General features: G+C 38.7%; 1 protein-coding gene across 32 annotated transcripts in view; it reads left to right on the top strand.

Annotated features, from left to right (window-relative positions):
• Window positions 1–21,626, top strand: part of ESRRG (estrogen related receptor gamma) — a 390,326-nt gene that overhangs the window by 246,452 nt on the left and 122,248 nt on the right. For all 32 annotated transcript variants that reach the window (XM_063152197.1, XM_063152186.1, XM_063152210.1 and 29 more), the window contains one exon: window positions 21,062–21,477. In XM_063152197.1, the coding sequence (XP_063008267.1) occupies window positions 21,062–21,477 (416 nt within the window). The remainder of the gene's footprint in view (window positions 1–21,061; window positions 21,478–21,626) is intronic.

Below are 21,626 nucleotides of genomic sequence, written 5' to 3'. Positions count from 1 at the left end.
AGTTTATCCGAAGTGCTTAACCTCTTTGGCCTTAGAATCAGTCTGGGTATCCCATGAAAGCAGTCTGTCCCTTGAGGTTTTCTGTAATTCCTGGCTTCTGCCAGGTCAGAAATAAATAAGAATAGACTTTTTGATAGTGCTGCTATGTCTTCTCCCTGGACCAGATGAAACTAGATGCTGTATTATTATGTTTATTATTATTTGAGTCCCTAATGAGTGTGTTTAAATCTCTGAAGAGATAAGTTCTTGTTTGTTTCAGGTTTCCTTTGCCAGTTTGGACCAGTTCTCATTTACCCATGCAGGTTTATTTACAGTCAGTTTCTTTTTCCAGTTATACCAGTATGCTCAGGGGAAGCAGAATATCACACGGACATGTCTCAACTTAAACTTTTTCTTTTGCCTTCAACATCATGGAATTGCTTATTCTGATTAAAAGAAAAAAAAACCAAACCAAAAATAAAACCCTACCAAAATGAATTTTTGACTCAGTAGTTGAGTGTAATTGCCAGTCAATTCCATACAATGCACCTGGCTAATACTTAATATCTATATTAAGGAATGTAGAGGCCCCCGTCATGCTACTGTGTTTGGTGTACAGTGTGTAAATACCTAGGTAATTCCTATTCAAGGACTTTGCTGACTACAAATAAAAGAAATTCAGAAAAAAAGAATGAAAAGAATGAAAGCTGCAGAAAGGGCACGACATACTTTTCTAATGTGGCAAGTACAACCAGACTCTGCACGTGTGCATATGTAGTTGCATAAAATCTCTGTGTGTGATGTTGTATCTTCAATTTAAGCATACCAAGAAAGGCTAACAAGGAAGTTTGGGCTGTTTTATTGTAGATCAGCAGAAATCTCCTGGGTGTTTGAGGGAGATGGGTGGTTTCATCTGTGTCAGCTCAGAGAAGGTGAAGTTAATGAGGAGGAGGTAGAGGGAAAAGCACTGTGGAAGGAAGACAGACCAGGGAACAGCACAGGCTGCTGGTGTTGACATAGCAGAAGGGGTGGGTAGAGAGGTTGGAGAGACAAATCTGGATAGTACAGGATCGCACAGAGCATCTGACTGCTTACATTTAATGCTTTTTTTGCAATATGATTTTTTAAAATGGTCCTTTTAATATGCTGTATCAGTTGCCTGCTGACTTGAAAAAGAAAATGAAGTTAATTGCTTCTGCTTATTTGGACAGCAGTACATTTTGTATAAAAAAAGCAATTTCTGTGGTACAGTGATACCAGTGCCAGTCAAACTCTGCCAGATGTGTCACCAGATTTCTTTCTTTTTAATTTATATTCTTGTTCAAAATATGCATTATAATTTTGGGTGTCTTCAGTATGTTTTGCCCGGTGTTCTGCAGAGGAAAGCATCACGTGAAATTGTTAATTTTTGCAGTCAAAGACAGACTTACTGCCTCAGCTTTTGTTTGCATTTTCCCTAGCAGTGCCAAATATTTTGTATTAAACTTAGTAGTTCTGTATATTTCTTAAGATAGGTTGAAGACGTTCAGTCAAGAGACATGATAGAAACTGAGGCTTTTTGCTGTAGATATACTATTAAGGCTTCATCTAAAAACTGTGACCATGTACTAGAAAATATATAGATTTATATATAAAATAATGAAGCCAGTTACCTGTGAAATATTTGGAAACAGAAGGAGACTCAAAATTGTTGTGAAGTCATGAGTTTAAGATGTTATTAAGATTTCAGGCCTGTTTTGTTTTATAAAGAGCACTCAGGGGCTTGCTGGAGAACAGAGATGGACTTTTCTCCTTTAAGGGGAGAGAGAGAGGAAATGTGCCTTACACACTCTTAAGTAAATTACATTTTGGTTAAGAAAGCGAGTAAGCATCTGGTCATTTACTGAACTAGTTCCCACAGTATTGTGTGCAAGGGTTTTTCCCCGAGCGCGCTGCTTTCTGCCGCGCTGACGGTAATGTACCTGGAAGGGAGAGGCAGCGCGGCCGAGGCAGGCCGCGTCAGACAGGGCGGGCTGCCATCTGTCCCACCTGCTGCATCCGTGTGTCCATCTGCTTCCTGCAGCAGCTCCAGCACGGCAGCGCTCGGCCTGAGAGGGAGGCAGCGTGAATTATTTAGGTAGCTAGTGTAAATAAAGAGAGGGGGAGAGCGGCGAAGGAGGGGAGCTGTGAGGGGGAGAGAGCGCTCTCTTACTCCTGGATGCTTTGGAATGTGTTAATGCATGAGAGCGTTTGATTTGCATATAGATTTAGATGTATAGATCATTGTGAAGATTACAAGCCAATGAGTTTTATCTAGATTTAGATAGCTCTCAGCCCGGTTTGCACATAAAATATAGCCAGTTTCAGGAGGAGAATCTTTGGGGACTTTAAACCTAAGTGAAACTGATGAAATGTAATGCTTTTAGGTATTAATTTAGCAGAAATAAAATATTTCCTTTAAGGGCTTTCTGTGCCCTTTGTTAACCAAGAATTTATAACTGCTTTGCATAGTCAGTGCTTTATACACGCTGTGGTTTTGATTTGGTTATAGTTACATTTGTAGTCATCTGTGCTTTATTCTAAGAGGAAAAGCAGTTGACAAATGCTTTTCCTTTTTCTTATTCTCTCATGTTTATCAGGTGAAGATTAAAGCCAGTCATCAAACAAATAATTTTCCAGCTGTCAGTGTATATTGTTACTCAGACAAATATATATCTGCTTCTCTGCCCACATAAATATACATAGGACACTTAAATATTTTAAAATATTTTATAATGGAAATTAAGAGAAATGTAAGGAATTATGTAAGAAAGCATAATTTTACAGTTAGAGTGGCCTTAAAAAATAACTAGGTTTATTTTCAAGTTGCTTGCTTGAATTTCAAAATGACCACCAGAAGATTTAGACTATGGTGGATTATTTATTTCTTAAATTGAATTATCTTTATAAAAGAAAAATCATTAGTGCCTTGAGCATAAAAGTTCATCTCCATCCTTCTGGTCTAAGCATTTTAATGATAGTCATGCCATGTCAGATTTTTTTTTTTTATGTGTGAAATATTAGTCCAGTGCTGTGTTTAAAAAAAACAGATTTGGCTTCCTACTTCAGTGTGTTTCCTGATGTCAGATTCTTCTTGCTTTCAAATTTTAAACGTCACACTTCCCTGGGCCAAAGAACAAAACCAGGATCATCTTACAAGGAATCCTTGAAATTGTGGGAGGGTTTTGTGTCATTGTTTTGCCTGGGTTTAGATCTGCAGAAGAAAGGGACACGGCATCTTGAAATCCCAGCAGCCTGGCTACTTCTCTAAGATTTGCATGAAATTCAGCTGCAGCCTTCAAAGGGATTTGAGTGGATTGGATTCTTTAAGGTTAGTCCATGTCAAACCTATTAAGTTCAATTCACATGCAAAACCCTTTTTACGTTTTTTTTTAAGCCAATAAGGCTCTAACTACTATTAAGGAGACATGGTGTACTCGCAGTAGAGCGTCCATGGTAATGGATCACCCTACTGGCACGTGTAACTAACCAGTAATCCACTTTGTCATCTTCCAAATTAAAAGATCCGGTGTCCTGTATCTTCCTCAGATTGAAGAGGTGTTGTTTGCAAAAGTGGACATCCTGGAGATGGTTTTAAAGTGTCTGAGTCAGTTTGCATATCCATCTTATATCTAAAATGTGATTTCCTCCCTCCCCCCCACCCCCATTAAATAAAGATTAATTTAGCCTTTGAAAGTAACTTCAACTCTATGATTCTTAACTTTTCAGGTCTTTGAGTTCTTACTCTTTCTGTAGAGTTACTCCACTGTTAAATAATTTTAGGAGTACAGTATATGTGCTGTGGTGAATCAGGAGACAGTTGCAGGGGGGAAAAATGATGGAAATACTTGATGACGTATAAAAGGATTAGTGGCTTCTTCAGAACTGCAAGAACATAACTTTAAAAAAGAATAGTTAAATTTTAAATTTGAAAGCCAAAAAAAGAAATTCTGTGTATCTCATGGACATTTAGGCTGAAGCATCTAAATGCCTTGCCCACCAGCTGGCTGTGAAAGAAGTACCAAATGAACACACTGCCTCAGTTAGATATTATCAGAATAAGAATAAATGGATGTTTGTAGGAATTTTGGTTAAATAAGGAGCACCCAGCATTCTCTGAGGTTGCCTCTCATCCTGGAGCTTTCTGCCCTCTGTGAGATCTGCAAGATTTGCCCTTCATTCTGTGGATGGCTGTGTGTTGTTATGCTTTGGTTTGAACAAAGCAGTTTTTCTAAAATGCTGGCCAGATTCTGTGACCAGGTGAGCTGAATCTTGAAATCAATTGTGTCTTTACAGCATGGAGTCAAATTCATTTGCTTCCACAGTGCCTGCACTGCCAGCTGGATTGTCAGTGATCTGGCAGGATGCTGGATTCTAAGGCCTGATAACCACTCTGACTGAATTTTGTTCTGTTTAAAAGGTTTAAGTGAGGGGAAAGTAGTGTCTTCTCCTTGTACTTTCTCTTGGCACAGTTTGAATGTCACATTGCGTGCTCAAAGAAAGCACTGCTTTCAGTTTAGATCAAAAATAGCTGATTTTTATGTACTGGTTGAGAGCAGGGTATCTTCCATTGACTTAGGGTTCCTGGTGCTCCAAGTCTTTTAAAAATATAGTTCTGTTAAACACTGCAAATAAGCATTGTTCCCTGTTCTGTATCTCAAGGACACATATTTCAAATTTACAATGTGGGTTTTTTTCCTATCAGAAGGTGAAGAAGCTGCTTCTTAATGAAACAATAACTTTTGGGACTATATGCTGAAAAACTTGCATGCCCAAGTCACTTGATATAGGCAGTACATTTCCTGGCAAAGTACTTAAAGGAAGGGGTTAAAGGATAATAAACTCTTTCCAGCTGGCCAGGTTCACTTGCATCTTGTGAAACAAATATTTAGATTTTCCCAGTTTAGAAAAGAATAAATTTTAACAAGTAGTATAATTAATTGTCTTGTGTTGACTTTTTCTCCCCATTTTTGCTGGGTTTTGTTTGCTTGGAGTTTTCATTGGTTTGAAGACCTAAAGTCGTTCTGACCTATGGTCAGAATTCTTTCTTGTGTTTCATGACCTTTGAGAGTAATTTTTAAAAAAAGTACCTAAACCAGGAATGTTTCAGCAGGTAAAAGATTATATGCAAGATATGGAATTCTGTATTTGCCTGTAAATTCATAATTTTTCATCTAAACATTCTTTACTGACAGCTCACAAGTCATTCAGAGTTGTACAGAGCTTGCATCTTTTAATATTGAGGCCTTGTAGTATTAATAGGCCTATTTACAGCATTATTAATTATGTAGCAATTCTTAGCATTTATGTTGGTATTTGATTGCATTCCATAAATGCTGCTGTTATCCTGCTTGTGAGTGAGTCATGTTGTTATATGCATTTTGCACATGTTGGTATTTGGGGAGGTGAAGTCAGTATTTTGCTGAGGGAATAAAGGGGGTGAGAAGCCTGTCTTGATGCCTGAATTCTCTTGTCCTTGGCACTCAGAACTTTGTTGCAGAGGATATTGTAGATATCTCATTGGAGAGTATAATCATGTTGTAAGGATTACATATCTGTTGTCTTGGTGGAGTGGTTCTTTCAGCAAAAGGATGATTTACCATCATACTTCTTCAGAGTATTGGAATAATGACAAAAATCCTACATTGATATTACTAACTCCCGCTAAAAATAACACAGCTGGCTAAATTAAATTTAAATTTAAATTTTTAACAACTTTAGTTTCTATTAACATAAAGAAGAGGTTGTCATCCTTGTTCTTGTTTTTACTTGTTGGCAGTCCCTGAATGAAGGTAGATCTGGGAGAGCAGGGCAGAGGGAGAGAGGTTAAATGGCAGAGGAGCTGAATTGCTTTAGTGACAGATTGTCTCCAGAAAGGCATTGAGTTGTTTTAAGGATTAGTTTGGGAAAACTTGAGTTGAATGCACTTCTCTTTTGTGCATATATTGCATTCCTAATGCTGCCAGTCACTTATTTTTCATAAAAAACAAAATTTGCTTTCCAGAATGAGATTAGAGAGCACTGGGGAAATGTTAAAAAGCCAAGTGAAGAATCATGTCATCAGCTGCAGCACTGGTTGGACTATTACCTGTGCTATTTTATTGTGAGATTCTTAAAACACTGGAGCAGATTATTAAAACAGTATATATTTTGCTCTTACATTATGATAATAACACCAGAGAAACGTTGCAGAAGTTATTATCAGTGATCTAAGGGGAAAAATGTCATTTCTCAGTCAAACCCTTACCAAGTTCTTTATGAATTTCTGTGTGTTCCCAGAGGAGATCTGGCATTGCTGGGAGGTAGTTCTTACAGGGAGAATCTTGCCTCCTGCCAGCGGGTCTGAGGCATTCTGTGCCGGAGAAGCCGCGCCGTATGAGCTGGGAGCGCGGGCGGCTGTGCGCGCAGTCCCTCTTCGGAAAAAACGCGCTCAATCTGTTTCAGACGAGTTCCCTGAAAGATGGGTTAAATCAACTGATTGAGCTGATTTTCTCTCTTGAGGTGATATTTTATTTATATGATAAAATGCTTGGAAAGTGATTAATTTGTCAGGGGAACATCTTGTTACTGTAAATTTGCCGAATGTGTAATAAAATTGCCATAACACAGATGGGAAAATGAAGATCTTTTAAAATGAAATAACTGAGCAGTCTGCCTACATTTTCAGCACTTAAAATTAACTTGGTTAAATTTCTTTGTCATTTTTACCCCTGGAAAAATGCAGGCTGGGGAAGATTAGTGGCAAATGAGTGGTGTGTTTGTGTGTGTTGCAGGTGGAGGATACATGAACAGGCTCTGATGTTTTCCTTCTGCATCAGAAGGATCTGATAGATTTATGGAACTTCTGCCACAGATTGAGTGAATTTTAAAAAATTTAAATATACAGGATGCTCCTTCCCAGCAGCAGAGAGTTTAAGAATAGGGGACCTTTGTGGGCACAAACCTGAAGTCATTGAGATGTATATGAAATAGTGCTTTTGTGCCACTTTGTGCAGGATTGCTTTCAAATGAGAGCTAAATAGTGTAATACCCTTCTTAAGTCTTTTTATTGCAGTCTCATATTGAAGGGAATATAACTCAGATTATCTAGGGGTAGACTTGAAAAGGAAAAGGAAGGAATACATTCCCTGGGCCTGCATTGCAGTGTGTAACAAGTGAAAATAGCATTAGTGAAGGAACAGTGCCTTTTATTCATACATTTTACTACTGCCTGTCCATTTGTCCACCAGAATGAGCCACTTATCATGCTTCCATGTTTTTCCCTTACAACTTAAAGAATTATGAAAGAAAAATTCAATTTTTTGTGTCCTTGTATGACAGCTGGAGTGGATACTGTGGTCATTTGGATTAAAAATATATCCATCAACCACAAGCTGACGGGTTATTATTATGTCTTCTTTGAATATATGAATTTTATCCCTACATGTTGGAAGTGTAAGAATGGGAACTTTTTATATAAATAATTACCCTGGTAGTGATGTACTGCATATGGTTGCCATATTTTTTCACTTTTACAGCATTCTTGGCCTTATCACCCATAACATAAATCTCAGGCTCTCATATTTAATGCAACCTGTAGGATAACCATGCCTGTATAATGTACAGTCAGCCAATCCCACATCACCATTTGGCTATCATTATTTGTTGTCCTATGACGGATGTTTCAGTTGATGTCCCGTTTTGGATTTTACAGAATGATGCAGCCATCCAGGGATAGATGAGAGTGGCCTCTTTTAGGTGTTCATGCTGATCTCCATGAGCACCCTTAGTTTATTAAGCTTCCAACTATAGGCAGTTAAAGTCTTGAGTATATTGGTGTTATCTTGGTTGCTCATAATTTATTTTTCAGAACACCAGGCTGTTCATTCCATGAAGCGATAGTAATGCAGAGATTTACTGTCAGAGCCTCTACTGTGTTAAGAACTGGGGAACAAGTGAAGCAGATTTGGTGGATGTTCTAAGCAAATGCTTAGAGAAATGGTTCTTATTCCAGATCTTGGTTCCATCATGGGAAAAAAAAAAATCTGATTCCCAATCTGGTAAAGTCATTATTTAGTGCCATCCTGTTAACTGATCAAGGCTGGTCCTTGGTTTGATGAGCATCCTGAACTTGAGCTGAAACTGGTGAGGCACAAAACTTCTCTGGATGAGATGCATTCTGTTTGAATTTGCTGGTGGAGTGCCGCAGTAAATGTGTGGCACAGGCCACAGGCCTTTCTTCAGGCCAGTCTTCCTTTCACTGCTTACCCAAGGACAGTCAGCTTAAACAGAACTTCCAGCTGTACTAGAAATAAATATTTGATCTAGACATAATACTGGTGAAATAACTGAAGCAAATATGTCATTAAAATACAGCTGAAGTTTGCAGCATCCAATGTGGAGTAATTAATGCTGATCTGTTCATGTAAAGCTTTTCTTGGACAAGCCTCTCACAGACATTTTCCAGAAGAGATGGCCACACGTGAAGCATGTAATGATTGCAGTGTATTGATACAGGTGCTTTATAATTACAAGTAGCAACATCCCTGTTGAACATGTTATAATTGAGCAGGCACATATTTGTTACTTTAGATGATTTTCCTGGAATATGCTGAATTTCTTTCTTCTCCCTGTGACTCCCACTTTTAAAATGTTTGCATGACTCCAGAAGTTTCCAGGATAAGCTTCTCACTTATCCTGGAAACTTCTGGAGTCATGCAAACATTTTAAAAGTGAAAGCCTTTGCTTCCTGACCTTTGCTGCAGATACCAGAGGCAAATCTCTGACATATAAACCCAGTGGCAGAGATAGCTTTGAATTGCACACAGTAATATGTGAAGAACAGGGAACTGTGAAAAGCCAAAGGTTTATTTATTTATTTATTTGTAAGAATCTGTAATCACACATTAAAATCCAAGATAGACTAGGAAAGACTTAAACAGTATAGGTTTTGCTTTTATAAATTGTCTGATTTATCTCAATGTGTGATGAATTTGGTCATCAGCACACACCCAAGTAACATCCTAAACTATTTGTTCAATCTGTTTCTATTTCCAGTGCTTCCAGAGTCAAGACAGTTCAACAAAGAAAAAGTAGAGTTCAATGGAAGAGGTTTTTTTTAATTCTTAGAGTTTTCACTTAAAACTGTTACAGGGCTTCATTGTGTAGAAATAGAAATGTTGTGTGTTAACAGAGTTCATATCACTCCAGTGCTTTAGTTCAAGTAAACAAATAGGCTGCAGTGCTCTCCAAGTCCTTGCATGTCAGTGTGGTTTTCTTTGAGTGCAGTAGGTTATGGTAATCCACTTGCATTTTGTGTATCAAGAGTATCAGGACCTTAGACCCTCTGAAATCACAGGCTGGGTTAGGGAATAACACCATTAGCTGGTATAAATTTGCAGAGCTTCAGAATTGCTGGGTCTATTCCCCTGTACCCAAGGTTTTGACCCACAATGAACGGCAGATGTGCTGTATTTGGAACAAATTTGATTTTGTTTTTCTAGCTACTATTCCCATTAAAATAACAAACCCAGCACTGTTATAAGATTACCCAGAGAATTTAAGCATTGAGAATCGAGCAGTGATATTGAGCAGAGAGGAGGAGTCCTCTTCAGAATTCATGCTCATCTTTAGAACTGACGTCTCTGTTCATGGCTGTTTCACAGCAGTGAAAAATTTGTTTAGGCAAAGAATAGTGGATTTTTTTTAATGCATTCCTCTTTCATGTAATGAAAACTAGTACTCCCTTTCTCCCTTTCACATTTTGTAGAAAAAAAGATATTCTGATAAATTGTATTTGTGAAGTATCTGATAAATACTTTATCAAAGTATTTATTTTCCTAGTATTGTCTGCCTGTTTCATTTCAAATCCTTAAAAGACTCCCCACCCCAACCATAAAACCTTGGGCTATTCACAACTACGCATTGCTCACACATTAGCCTGTGTGCTGGCTAGTTCTGTTCTTGCCATAGGCTTTATATTTGGAAAGGCTTCACACAAAGAAATTTGGATTAATTTAACAGAAAAATAAACATTTTTAAATTAGAAGTAAGAGGAAATTTAATTAAGTTTTCCATTTAGGAAAAAACCCCCTTATATATTTCAAAACAACAAAGGTCCTATTTTGGAGGTGGAAGGCAAGTTCCCTTCTCAGACATAAATATTCAAACTTCCAAAGCATATTTTAATCAAAGACATAGAAAACAAACAAAATGTACTGGATTGGAACTCTCCCAAACCATGACAGGCTTCCTATGCCCTGATGTTGTTCTGTTGAGCAGTTTTAGACAACTCTTCACCTTTCTGTGTTTTGTTTTGTACATCTGTAGGAGTGAGATAGGGGTACTCTCTAGAAATGTATTAAAAATTAATAAGTTACAGATCATTATTAATAAATGGTACCATAACATTATGATTAGAAATATTTGCCTCGGTCCTTTTCCTTGCTTGTATATTGATTTCCAGTGATCTGGTCAGAGAGCTCTGTGTGAGAACCAGGAAAGCTGAGTCAACCCCAGACCCAGCAGCTGAGGGACTCCCTGTCTGAGAGCCCTTAGCCACAGAAAAGGCCTGGTCCCCTATTTCATTTTCAAGTCCTGCAAAAGTGATTGGGATTTTTGTCATCCTAACATAGCTAAAAGTAAGACTGTGTCACTCTAGAGACTCTTTTAAACCACTTTAATTTTTTTTTTTTTTTTTTTTTTTTTTTTTTACCTTTTAGGTTTCCTACAGATATTTTCATCTCATAATTTGAAAGGAAGGTTTTCTCCCTCGTGGAATCTTACATCTCACTCCTTTTAGTTTCTTTATCAAAAATACAGTTTCAGGCTTTCAATATGAGACCGTGACAAAGTGATTTTATAGCCAGTACTGAAAGTGACTAAACTTGACAACAATTGTATTTTATGACAACCACTGCTTTCATGTCCACAGCCTACTTTCCCATCATCAGCCGTGATTTTTTCCCCCTTTTTTTTCTCTCCCCTCCTCCCCCCATGACTTTTTTCAAATCTGAGCAATTCTGTATCTCTGCGCTGACTGAAAACAAATCCTTTTACCAGGAGTGCATTTTAATGGCAGCATGCTTCACTTAAGTCACCAGAACCTAAACTGTATAATATTCAATTTTTTATCAACCCGGGACCAAAGCTTTTTCTTGAGAGCGATGTTCATAAGAGTAGTGGAAGAATTAGTATTACAGAACTAAACCAGATTAGGAGGGAATGTGAATTAGATTTGGTAACAGATGGTGCCGTGGAAATTAAAGGTGCTTTGCGAATGGAAGCGACAGCAGCTTGCCTCTTTTCCTCTCCTGTCTCTCTCTTTCATGCGCTTGATAGACGGGTATAAATCACAACAATCCCGTCTTGACAGCCAATTTCGAGAATTTGATCTGGTTAAAGACATGGCTTTCCTGCTCCACTCACTGAAACTGGCTGCTATTTTATTTTTATACAGCGCCTTGTCATATTTAGGAAAGTGGAATCACCTGCCTCTCTTTAATGAAATTTTCTTTAATTACAGTTTTAGCTCTTTAGTGTTAATTACTTTTCCATTCAGCCTGAATTCTCGGGCTGTCTCTTAGGGATGTAGTTCTCTCCCCCACCCTACCTCCTTGCACTACTCGTGCATATGCTTTCATTTTTCTAAAGATGCTTTTCATTGTTGGAAGTTGTTGTCAGATCCATTGTAATTAGATCCTAATTATCAAAATCATCATTATTGTGTAGGAAGAGGAAGCATTGTAAACAACTGTTAAAGTTATAGGATCTTGTTTGACAGAGCAGGAACCTTTCAGGATATACTTGAATAATAAGCATACAAAAAGCCCTGCTGAAAACTCTGGGAAACATAAAGATCTAGAGAGCAAACCCTCTCCTTGGAAGGAAAATGTACCCAGGTTATCTCTCCATATCAATTCCTCCTAGTCTAATCCCATATTTTTTCAGAAAAGATCAGAATAAAATTACCCTGTTTCAGTTTGCTTATGTAAATGTTCAACTTTGCTCCTCTCATTCAGGTTCCAGATACAAAAATCACTTTCTTGATGTGTGTCAGGATTGACTTAGGGTTGCCTTAATACAATTACTTTTTTGTGTATAAGGCAGCAAGTGTAAGTGAAGGGACTGCTGCTGTGATGCATGGAGATGTGGAAATGCTACTGCCATACACTAAAAGAGTGAAAGAGAAAAATAATGGACTGTATCTGAAAGAAAAAAAAAAAATAAAACCCTCTCAAACTAGGAGAAGATTCGTAGAGCTGGCAACTAACAGTTGGTAGAAATAAAGCTTCCTACTGGCAGTCAAATCAAATGTAGTAACAACTCAACGACTCCCTGCTGCTTGCTGACAGCATGGTGTAACACACTGGGACAAACATTCACTTAAACACTGATTGCAGGAAAGCGTCATCCCCCCTCCCCAAGTGGCGTTTTGGTTCGTGTGCGAGCGCACATGTGTGTGCAGGGGCCGTGTAAATCCAGGGCCTGTGGCTGGGAGGGCAGCGCGCCCTGGGCGCCGGCTGAGTGAGGGGGTGGGACAGGGATCTCTGGCTCTCTAAGTTCCAGTCCTCAGTCTTCTAAGACGCTCACTCGCTGCTGCTATTTCTGGTGTGTTCTCTCTAATCGGTTCCCCAATTTAACAGAGCCTGGCGTGCAAATTATAATTCTTGTGCTGTAAATCTGCAGAAAATCGGTGAGGGAGCTGGGTGGGGAGACAGGTACATGGTGTGCGCACACCTACACTCTGCCTTTCAGCCATGGAACAAAACTGCTGCCAGAAATTGTAAAAAATGCCATGATGCAAACTTTGGCTCTCTCTTGAGACTGAAGGCATTTTTTTGTCTTCTTTTTCCTTTTGGAAAGTGGTGAATGACAGCTGTGTCTCTCTGATCTGTAGTACTGGCTTTCTGACTGGTGCAAGTAAGTGCTTTTGATGCTGTAATCATTTCAAAATAATCCCTCTTTAGAAAGCCTGTTATGTTCTTGAATGAATCTTTACTTACTTTTGTAGTTTTTTATTTTTATCTCTTGAAGTAGCTGAATGTAGCATTTAATTTTCTTTTGCTCATTCAGCTGATTTCCCTTAATAAAAAGAATCCTCACAATTAATAGCTGACTCCTTCACACTTTGCCATGTCCTCTGGGAGCTGGAGACATCAGGTGGATTCCACCTGATACCACTGAAATACAACCACACACAGAATGATGCTCCGTCGCAGAAAAACACTTCTTAACCGGAGTTTTTGCTGTCTTACAGCATGAGACATGAATTGTTGGTCTGCATTTGGACTAATAAAATCTTACTCTTCCTGATCACTTTACTGATTTACATATGATGGGGCTTGGCCATCATTCTGATTGTCACATGACAGTCTTTTTGATTGGAACTTTTTGGGCATGGGAATTCTCCTTGTGTGAGTTGGTGCAGATCTCAACTCTCGCTGCAGAGCTGGCTCTTTTCCGAGATGTTAAGTACCGTAACAACAACAAAAAAGTATATATAAAATATTAGGCTTAAAGTCAGTAAATGAGAGATGATGAGTCTAAGATATTACAGTGGTAGGATTGTAGCTTCAAACAGCAGCCATGTTCTAGCTGTAAAAATGTTAAAGACACAGGAGAGAAATGTTAGAGACAGTAAAAACAAAGTAGGTGTATGATGTATTCCCCAAGGTTTACGTTGTATCAGGATCATAATATATACACAAAACCCAATACATTTCCTCTGTGTTTAACTTTGAGGCATTATGGAATGATTTTGTTTTGAAGTGCCATCTCCCTGTGTTGCTTTCTCTTCAATATTTTCCTCTTTTTGTTTTAAAGTCCTTGAAAACTATATCAATAAGGCATATTGAAAAAGGTATCTTTTCCTACTTAAGACATGAGGTCCATGTATGTAGGGAAGTCTTTTCTGCAGCAAACTTTTTTTGGTGATGGCCTGCCTAGTAGTTGTACATAACAGCTAATAGGATATTTTCTGCATAAAGCACATGCAGAAATTAAGGTCAGTAGTGCAATTTCCATATGTGCTTTTATTTTTTTTTCCTTTCAGTTATAGGGTTTGTTTGTTTGTTTGTGCCAGTGTGTTGCAGTGACATGTATTGGGTACAGTGGACAACTGTGCCACTGAGGGCTGGCACCTTTTCAGATGTCTGGTGTTTTGGCTCTTGGCTCAAAGGTGTGAGGTCTTTGAGTATTATTCCTCATTTTTGTTCCTAAAAGAGTATCTGATGTAAAGAATAATAATTTTTCAGTTTGTAAAGATTTAAATTATGTTGCCTGTAAGTGCTTCAGCTTTTAAATTCAGAAGACTTATGTTATAGTCTGTCAAACCATAGGATCTGTATGCTGCAGAGCCTGTGCATGTCTAAGGATACATTTAATTAAACCAGCATTAGTGCATCTATACAGACTTATTAAAACACTTAGTTTGTCTCAATAATATTGATTAAATAGCAGTAGTTTGTTTAATCTAAGTGTATTTTTGCTATTACTACCTTACTTCCAAGTAATCAGGGTAATAGTCATCATCAGTGAAATATCACGTTAGTTATGAAGTAATGCCATAAGAATTGATTTAGACTTGGCAGGAAAGGAAGGCTTTCTGTCATATAGTGCCAAAGCCTGATTTGGACTATTAGAATGAGAGTTTTACACATAATTTCTGTTCGTATAAACAGGGTGTGTTTTATAGGCTTATAGGTTATTCCATACTCCAAGTATCCATTATATCAAGGAACACCTCAGACAGTTAATTATGCAAAACATCATGTAAGTAATTACACAGTATTATTATGCATTTAACAGTTTTATTGATTTGCCAGTTGCTCACTTACAGTATTTAGAGCTATAAACAAGAGATGCTCACTCTCAGTTGAAATAGATCCAAGGAAATGAGCTAAAGATAAATGACACTAGTATGCATTGTTGCATCAGATGTAATCCTTAAACGTAGGAGCTGTCAACAGTGATAATTTGCAACACATTGGGGTATCTCAGGATCATTTCCTTCTTGTTAACAAAGTTTATCAACCAGGAAGCACGGGGAATCAACTTGAAATAGAATGGGAGGCAATAATGAATATTTATATATGGTGGGTGAGTAGTTTTAAATCATTCCTCCTCATTTTTGGGGGGTCTGTAGTAGTTGCAAGTCAGCCGCTTGAACATTTTGCTTTTTTAAAAGCACCACAGAAAACAACGTGCAGCCTCTCAGACGAGGTGCAGGTCTGAAGGGTGTGAGATAATGGTTTGTTTGGCTTGTTCTCTTGAGCTAAACACGAGCACACAGCAGTGCAGTCTTGCGCTGCTTCGTGTGCAGGAAGTGCTTCAGCAGCGCTCGGGTAGGTGGCATACGGAGCAGTAGCAACTGTTTGGGAGGCTGGATCCTCTGTCAGCAGCCATCAGCCAGCTCAGGCCACTGCTGGCAACCACATGATGGCTTCAAGCATTGCTCCTTCTCTTCCGGCTGCTACTGGCTTTGACAGCTGCCCTGGAAGGAGCCACTGGCTTGCTCTGCTTTTCCTTACCAAGGTGAAGTGGGCAAGTTTCAAGAAAGCATAAAAGAAAGAAGAAATTGCAAAAAGCAATGAAACATTCAGCATTTCTTAACAACCCCCCAACCCCCCCAAAAAACCCCACCAAACCACCACATCTCTTCTGTTTTGCATTGGGTACTCCTTACTATGTGGTTGTAGATGTGTGTTGATTATTAAAGACCTTGAGCCTAATAACGGTTTTGTTTGTGCATGCATAGGACAAGATTAGCAATACTTTGTGATTAATAATCTCATCCACTAGGTTAACCAAGCAGGCCTTACCATATTTCTTATTAAAAGAAGAAATCCTTTCTTTTCCTTCCTCCAACTAAGCCAGTGCACCTTAATGCAATGATGATATGTTAGACCCAGCAGTTGTCAAAGCATCGTATTACTGTGATGCCATAATGACACCCTGTCTCTGTAAAGTAGTCATGTTTTCTCAAATCACACGTTGCACCGTTGATTTCTGACATGACACTTCATTCAGTCACTTTCCTTTTCTTTGGCGTCTCCATTCTCTGACAATAGCAGCTGGTGCCCATTTTCCTACTAAGTGATTCACATTTTACCACTTTACTAGAGTGCAATTAGCTGAAGCAGAAAAAAAGTGCTCAGTGTAAAGCAGCTTGGCTGAAATTGTTACTCAGCTCTTTAACAGGACCTGGTGAATGTCTTGAGGTGTTGTCGTGGGTGTCGGTGCGAGAAGCAATGTTTTGGTTTCTTTGCACACAAATGTTTTTTTTTTCTCTGTTACAGTCAGGGAAACCGATTATGGGAATTCACTGGAACACGCTGGCTTTTTTTTTTGTCTGCTGATTTTAGTACAGACTGCAAAATGATACTGAAAGTAAGCACAGGATTTAGAAGGAAATGTGGTATTTATAGTCAAAGCAAGGATCTGGCTTCCATTCCTGACTGCTGCAGACTTACTGTGTCACTTAGACAAAGAGATTCTTTAATGCATTGGTTGTCACAGTTAAGGTCTGAGGATAGCAAGACCTTTTTGGTAGACATCCATGTGAGAGGAAGGTATTGGAGGAAAATCAGATGGGTGGTACTGTTAGTGTGAAAAGTACCTAGGTGTGCATAATAACACCTACCTTGCTGATGCTCCCACGTGGTAGCTGTCATTACAAATGTCAACTGCTAACAACCTATTCTGATATTTATGGAAGTAGGGCAGTTCTCTCTCCAAGAAAAGAAAATACTTTATGTGCAGGTAGAAGTGGACTTCATTGTTGCTCGGCAGTAAAAGTGGTCACTTTAATTATTGTAGTTAATTCTTACTGCCACAGATACCACCAGCGTGGCTCTGAAATAGCAAGTGATGCTGTAAGCAGAGCTTTTCCTTCTTGAAAAACAAATGTGAAATGTGTTCATGGATTATGAAGTATTGGCATGTTGTTTTGACCTCCTTTGTGTATTGGTAATAAGGGAGATGAGGGAAAAGTAAATTTGTGAACTGGTTATATATATAGATGGAATATAAAGAGCTCCCAGTAGCTGGAATGAGGCTTTCTTTCTTAAGGCTATATACTGTAATCAGATGCAGTTAATTTTTGCATTCCACTTGTATATTGATACTGATTTAGCCAGTGTCAGCACTGTCAATATCATTAGTAATGTGGCAGGTAGATGGAAATATGAATGTGATTGCATTAATAAATTCTTAATATATTCAGCCTTTCATAAGCACATAGCATTACAATTTATTCACTATTGTTTAAGACCATTTTAAAGAAGAAGTTGCCTATTGCAGTTCTCTGTCAATGTATCTTTCTGCCAGCAGATCCTGGCTTCAGGTCTGTCTTAAATGAAGAAGTTTTGAAGTAAATTTAGTGTAGACATGAAGAGTTAATGCTGTATATTGCATATTAGCCATGGTTTGCAGTACTCTATGTATTTTCTCTTGTATTTGGCCATGAAAATGCTTCTAGAGCATTTTTTTTGTTGTTGTTGCTTTTCCTGAGGGTACTAAAAGGAAAGTTTACTTGAGATTTCCCACTTTTTAGAAAACTTATTTCTGAACAGCCCACCACAGATGGAACTGCCATTTATTTGACTTAAAATCTAGTAAAGAAAAAAAACAACCCCACCATGGCTTTAAAATAAATACTGTACGTTTTTATATGACACATGTTATTTCTATTCATAAACCTTAACTAAATTTAGATTTTTATTAATCCAATGTGACCTAAAAATTTTGCATTAACAGCACAATGTGGAATTGGGCTTATTCTCTTTGAATGCAGATAAAGCCATCATCTTGAAAATAGCTCTTTCTGACAAAAAGGTGTTCTTTTGAAATAAAGTCTTATTCACTACATTCCTCTTAGAGTTAATGTGAATTTTAGTGCCTCTAATTTTAGATTGAAGTGAGGTCTAGAATAAAACCCACTGGCTGACAATTGAATTTATAGATAGTTGTGAATATTTCAGGCTTGAATAATAGAGCTGTAGAATTTCAGACACAGAGAGGAAGAGAGAATTAAACTCCAACTGTAGTTTTACACTATAATGCAATGGTGTCTAGGAATTCTTCAGTGTAACGAGCTAAGTAGTAATTAGGAGGGAACTGAGGGAGGGATTTTACAGAGATCTAGCTTAGGCATTATTCCAAATGTTCAGCATGATAATTTGATGGTGGTCACACCTGCCATCCGTTTTAGATGGCTCTTGAATTACTTTTGTTCAGAAGTGGTGCAGGAAGGAAGGAGTGAAAGCCGTAGGTGTCTGTTGCCCACCCACAGGCAGTACCCAGCCTTGTCTGTGTTTCACCTCCTGGGGACTGGGAAAGTTTCTGTTCTCAGAGTCAGGCGCTGTTGTTTTTGCTTTTCCCTGGAATCGTTAATGTTTTAGCCGCATTTACGCTTTGCCAGCACGCACCAGTCCGGTCTGTGCTGTTGAAGCTGGAGCCAAAAGCAGCTCTGCCTTGGTTAGTACCAGAACCTGCTAATTCAGAGCCATCAGCAGGCTGCCTTTAGCACAGGCAGCACTGTGATCAGATTTTAGTGCTTGTTAGAACCGAGATGGTGTTTTGGTTCAGACTGCTTGGAGTGGGAGATAGCCACTTCTGTACTGGCCAAAACAACATGCAGTTGAGCAGCTAATTAATTACAAATGGGGCTTTTTCTTCAGGAATGGGAAGGGTGACATTCGGGCTCATTATTGCACAAATTAGATTTTAAAATTGTCCATGGAAGTTTCATGCAACAATGTGCCATCAAGCTGGTAATGGCAGGCAGTGACTACTAGTGCTGTATTTTGAGACTTTACATGTGGAGTCTTGGCAGAAGGGAGGTGAAAAAAGAACAGAGTACGTGTTTAGTCAATAAAAAGATCTTAGTGTGTAGAAAAATAATATTAAAAAATCAGTTGGTAAAATGTGGAAGTTAATTGATAATCTTAATCACAGCTGTATAAAATTCCGTGTCAATGCAAGGGGAGAGAGAGACAGAGAGACACCATGTTTTAGTACCCTAATAACTTCTTACTCTAGTCTGAGATCGTAATGTATGTGCGAGCGGTCCAGTAATTATAAGGTAATAAGTGGAGTGGTGGTGTAAGTGCTCTAAATTAAAAGGAATTCGCAGAGCTGCTGTAAGTCAGAGCCGACCCGCTTTCTTTCAAACGTTGACTTGAGAAAAGTGCTTAGCCCAGAGTGCAAGTAGAAAGACAAGAGAGAGCTATCTATTAATTACAGCGCTCATTAACAGTGACGGCTACAAGGCAGCAGATGCAGAAGAAAAGGCACACGCTAGTGCAGGCTGGCAAGGGGATTTCCCCCCCTCCAGTTCTTGAGGAAAGGACAACACAAGCAGGTGGTCCACTGTAATAAGATATTTTCACGGCTTTAACCTTCCCATTTCCTTGGTTTATTTGCTGACACCAGATAGCTTGCTCCTTCCACCTCCCCAAATAAGCCCTGATTTTAAGTTTAGATGGTAACATTTCTGTACATCAGTCTGGCTGTTTTCCAAATATGCACATTAGTTGTTTTCAATAGAATTTTACAGTAAAAATCACAACAATTGAGAAATCTAAATAAAATCCATAGGCACTGGTTTTAGGGTGAATCTCATCTTAAACACTTGTCTTTAATGACGGGTCAGGCTCTTATCTCCATTACTGCCATTGGGAAGGAAGCCAGCTCTTTTGATTTATGTCTTTTTTCCATTGGTGAATTTGATTCCAGATATTAAAGTAGAAATTGATGAAAAATTTTTATTCTTAAATAAAAAGAAGTGGTAAAATGAAGGCAAGATCTCAAAAATTACTTCAAAAAATTACATCAGTCAAATTGCCTGGCCTTAACATATTTGTTTTGAAAACACAAATCCATAGTTCCAGGTGGTCTTACAGGATAGTTGCTTTTCTGCAGTTAGTGTTTCTAAAGAAATGTTCATAGCTATGGTCTGACTTTGGCAGCTTCTGAGAGTACTGTCAGGAAAATGCTGGATAGGCCATTTGCTACTGTGTTCTCATAATCACAGCTGGAGAAAACGAAGATAATATCTGAATCAGAGCTTTCTAATTATTATTTTTGTCCTTTGTTCATCCCAAAATATGTTAATAGTAAAAAACTTGGGGATGGAAATAGACAAAGATTTCTCCCCCCAGTCCTCCCTGTAGAAAGCACTAATTTGTTGGATCAGATATTGTGTAGTTTTATTTCCGATGCTTAATTCTGAAACTGTGAGAACTGAGAAGAAAAAAATTTTCACTTTCTGAAAGACAAAACTTGTATGTAAAATTTCCTCTAATACATGTTTTTAATCCAAGAATGGAGCACATTAAATGTCAGATCCTATAGAGCTGTAGATATATGGGATAGTGCTGTGGTTATTACTGGTTAGTCTGAGGATAATGGCTAGAAAGTAATTGCAGCCACAGCTGATGAATCATTTTACTTAGATTTTGTGAAAATGGAGTTCAGCTGTAATTATTTGTTAGAGTACCCTGTTGATGTGCTACTTCGTTACTAAATAGCTGTATCTATAATAAAGCAGTATTAATAAAGAAAAAAAAGATTGCAAGGGACCTGCTCTTCAGTTCTTGAATCAGATCAATAGATAATGGATATGTGTTTTAGTTAAGTGTGTTGACAAATATTAATTGCAGAGCAAAGCATTTATGTGATCAAACTTGAAAATATTTGTTTCTGATAATGGTGGAATTTACAGAAAGAAAGTAGAGATGGAAAAATGAAGACATTTAATAGCCAGGCCATCTAATAGGAATTATAAAATTTTTTACTTGGTTGATGACAAATTCAGAATTTAGAGTTGATGTGAAGTTGACATGTAGCCTAGAGGGCAGGTGGAGGGGACAACAGAAGGATTTGGTCTCTTTAAAGTTTTTGTTTACTGCCTGTCTGGAGCTTTGACAAAGCTCTGTCATGCCCTTATGCTGATTACCTTCATGTAGAACAAGAAGTATTGACTAATGAATGAATGATGTGCAGTCCCTAACCCTTCCAGAGCAGCCTTAAAGAGCACTGTCTTTAATACACACATTCTTCTTTCTCTCTCTCCCCTCTGCAGGCTTCTCTGCAGAATGTCAAGCAAAGATCGACACATTGATTCCAGCTGTTCGTCGTACATCAAGACGGAACCGTCGAGCCCCGCCTCCCTGACGGACAGCATCAACCACCACAGCCCCGGTGGCTCCTCCGACGCCAGCGGGAGCTACAGTTCCACCATGAATGGCCATCAGAACGGGCTGGACTCGCCTCCCCTCTACCCCTCGGCCACGGGGCTGGGCGGCAACGGGCCCGTCAGGAAACGGTACGACGACTGCTCCAGCACCATCGCTGAAGACTCACAGACCAAGTGTGAATACATGCTGAACTCCATGCCCAAGAGACTGTGCTTGGTGTGCGGTGACATTGCGTCAGGGTACCACTACGGAGTGGCCTCCTGCGAGGCCTGCAAGGCTTTCTTCAAGAGGACGATTCAAGGTGGGTTGTTTGTTGATCTCGCTTTCTTTTGCTCAGAATGAAAATGTATGGTCTTTGGCTGAAGCCTGTTAGCACTTCAGACCGTGCCTTTTCATTCTTCGTACTGCTTGGTCCTACAGATGTTGCTCGTGAAGAACCCTCTTTGGCCT

Source organism: Melospiza melodia, chromosome 3 (genome assembly GCF_035770615.1).
Source record: "Melospiza melodia melodia isolate bMelMel2 chromosome 3, bMelMel2.pri, whole genome shotgun sequence".
NCBI classification, from domain to species: Eukaryota; Metazoa; Chordata; class Aves; order Passeriformes; family Passerellidae; genus Melospiza; species Melospiza melodia.
Note: the sequence above shows the minus strand (reverse complement) of the source record. Positions and strands in the feature narration are given on the sequence as shown.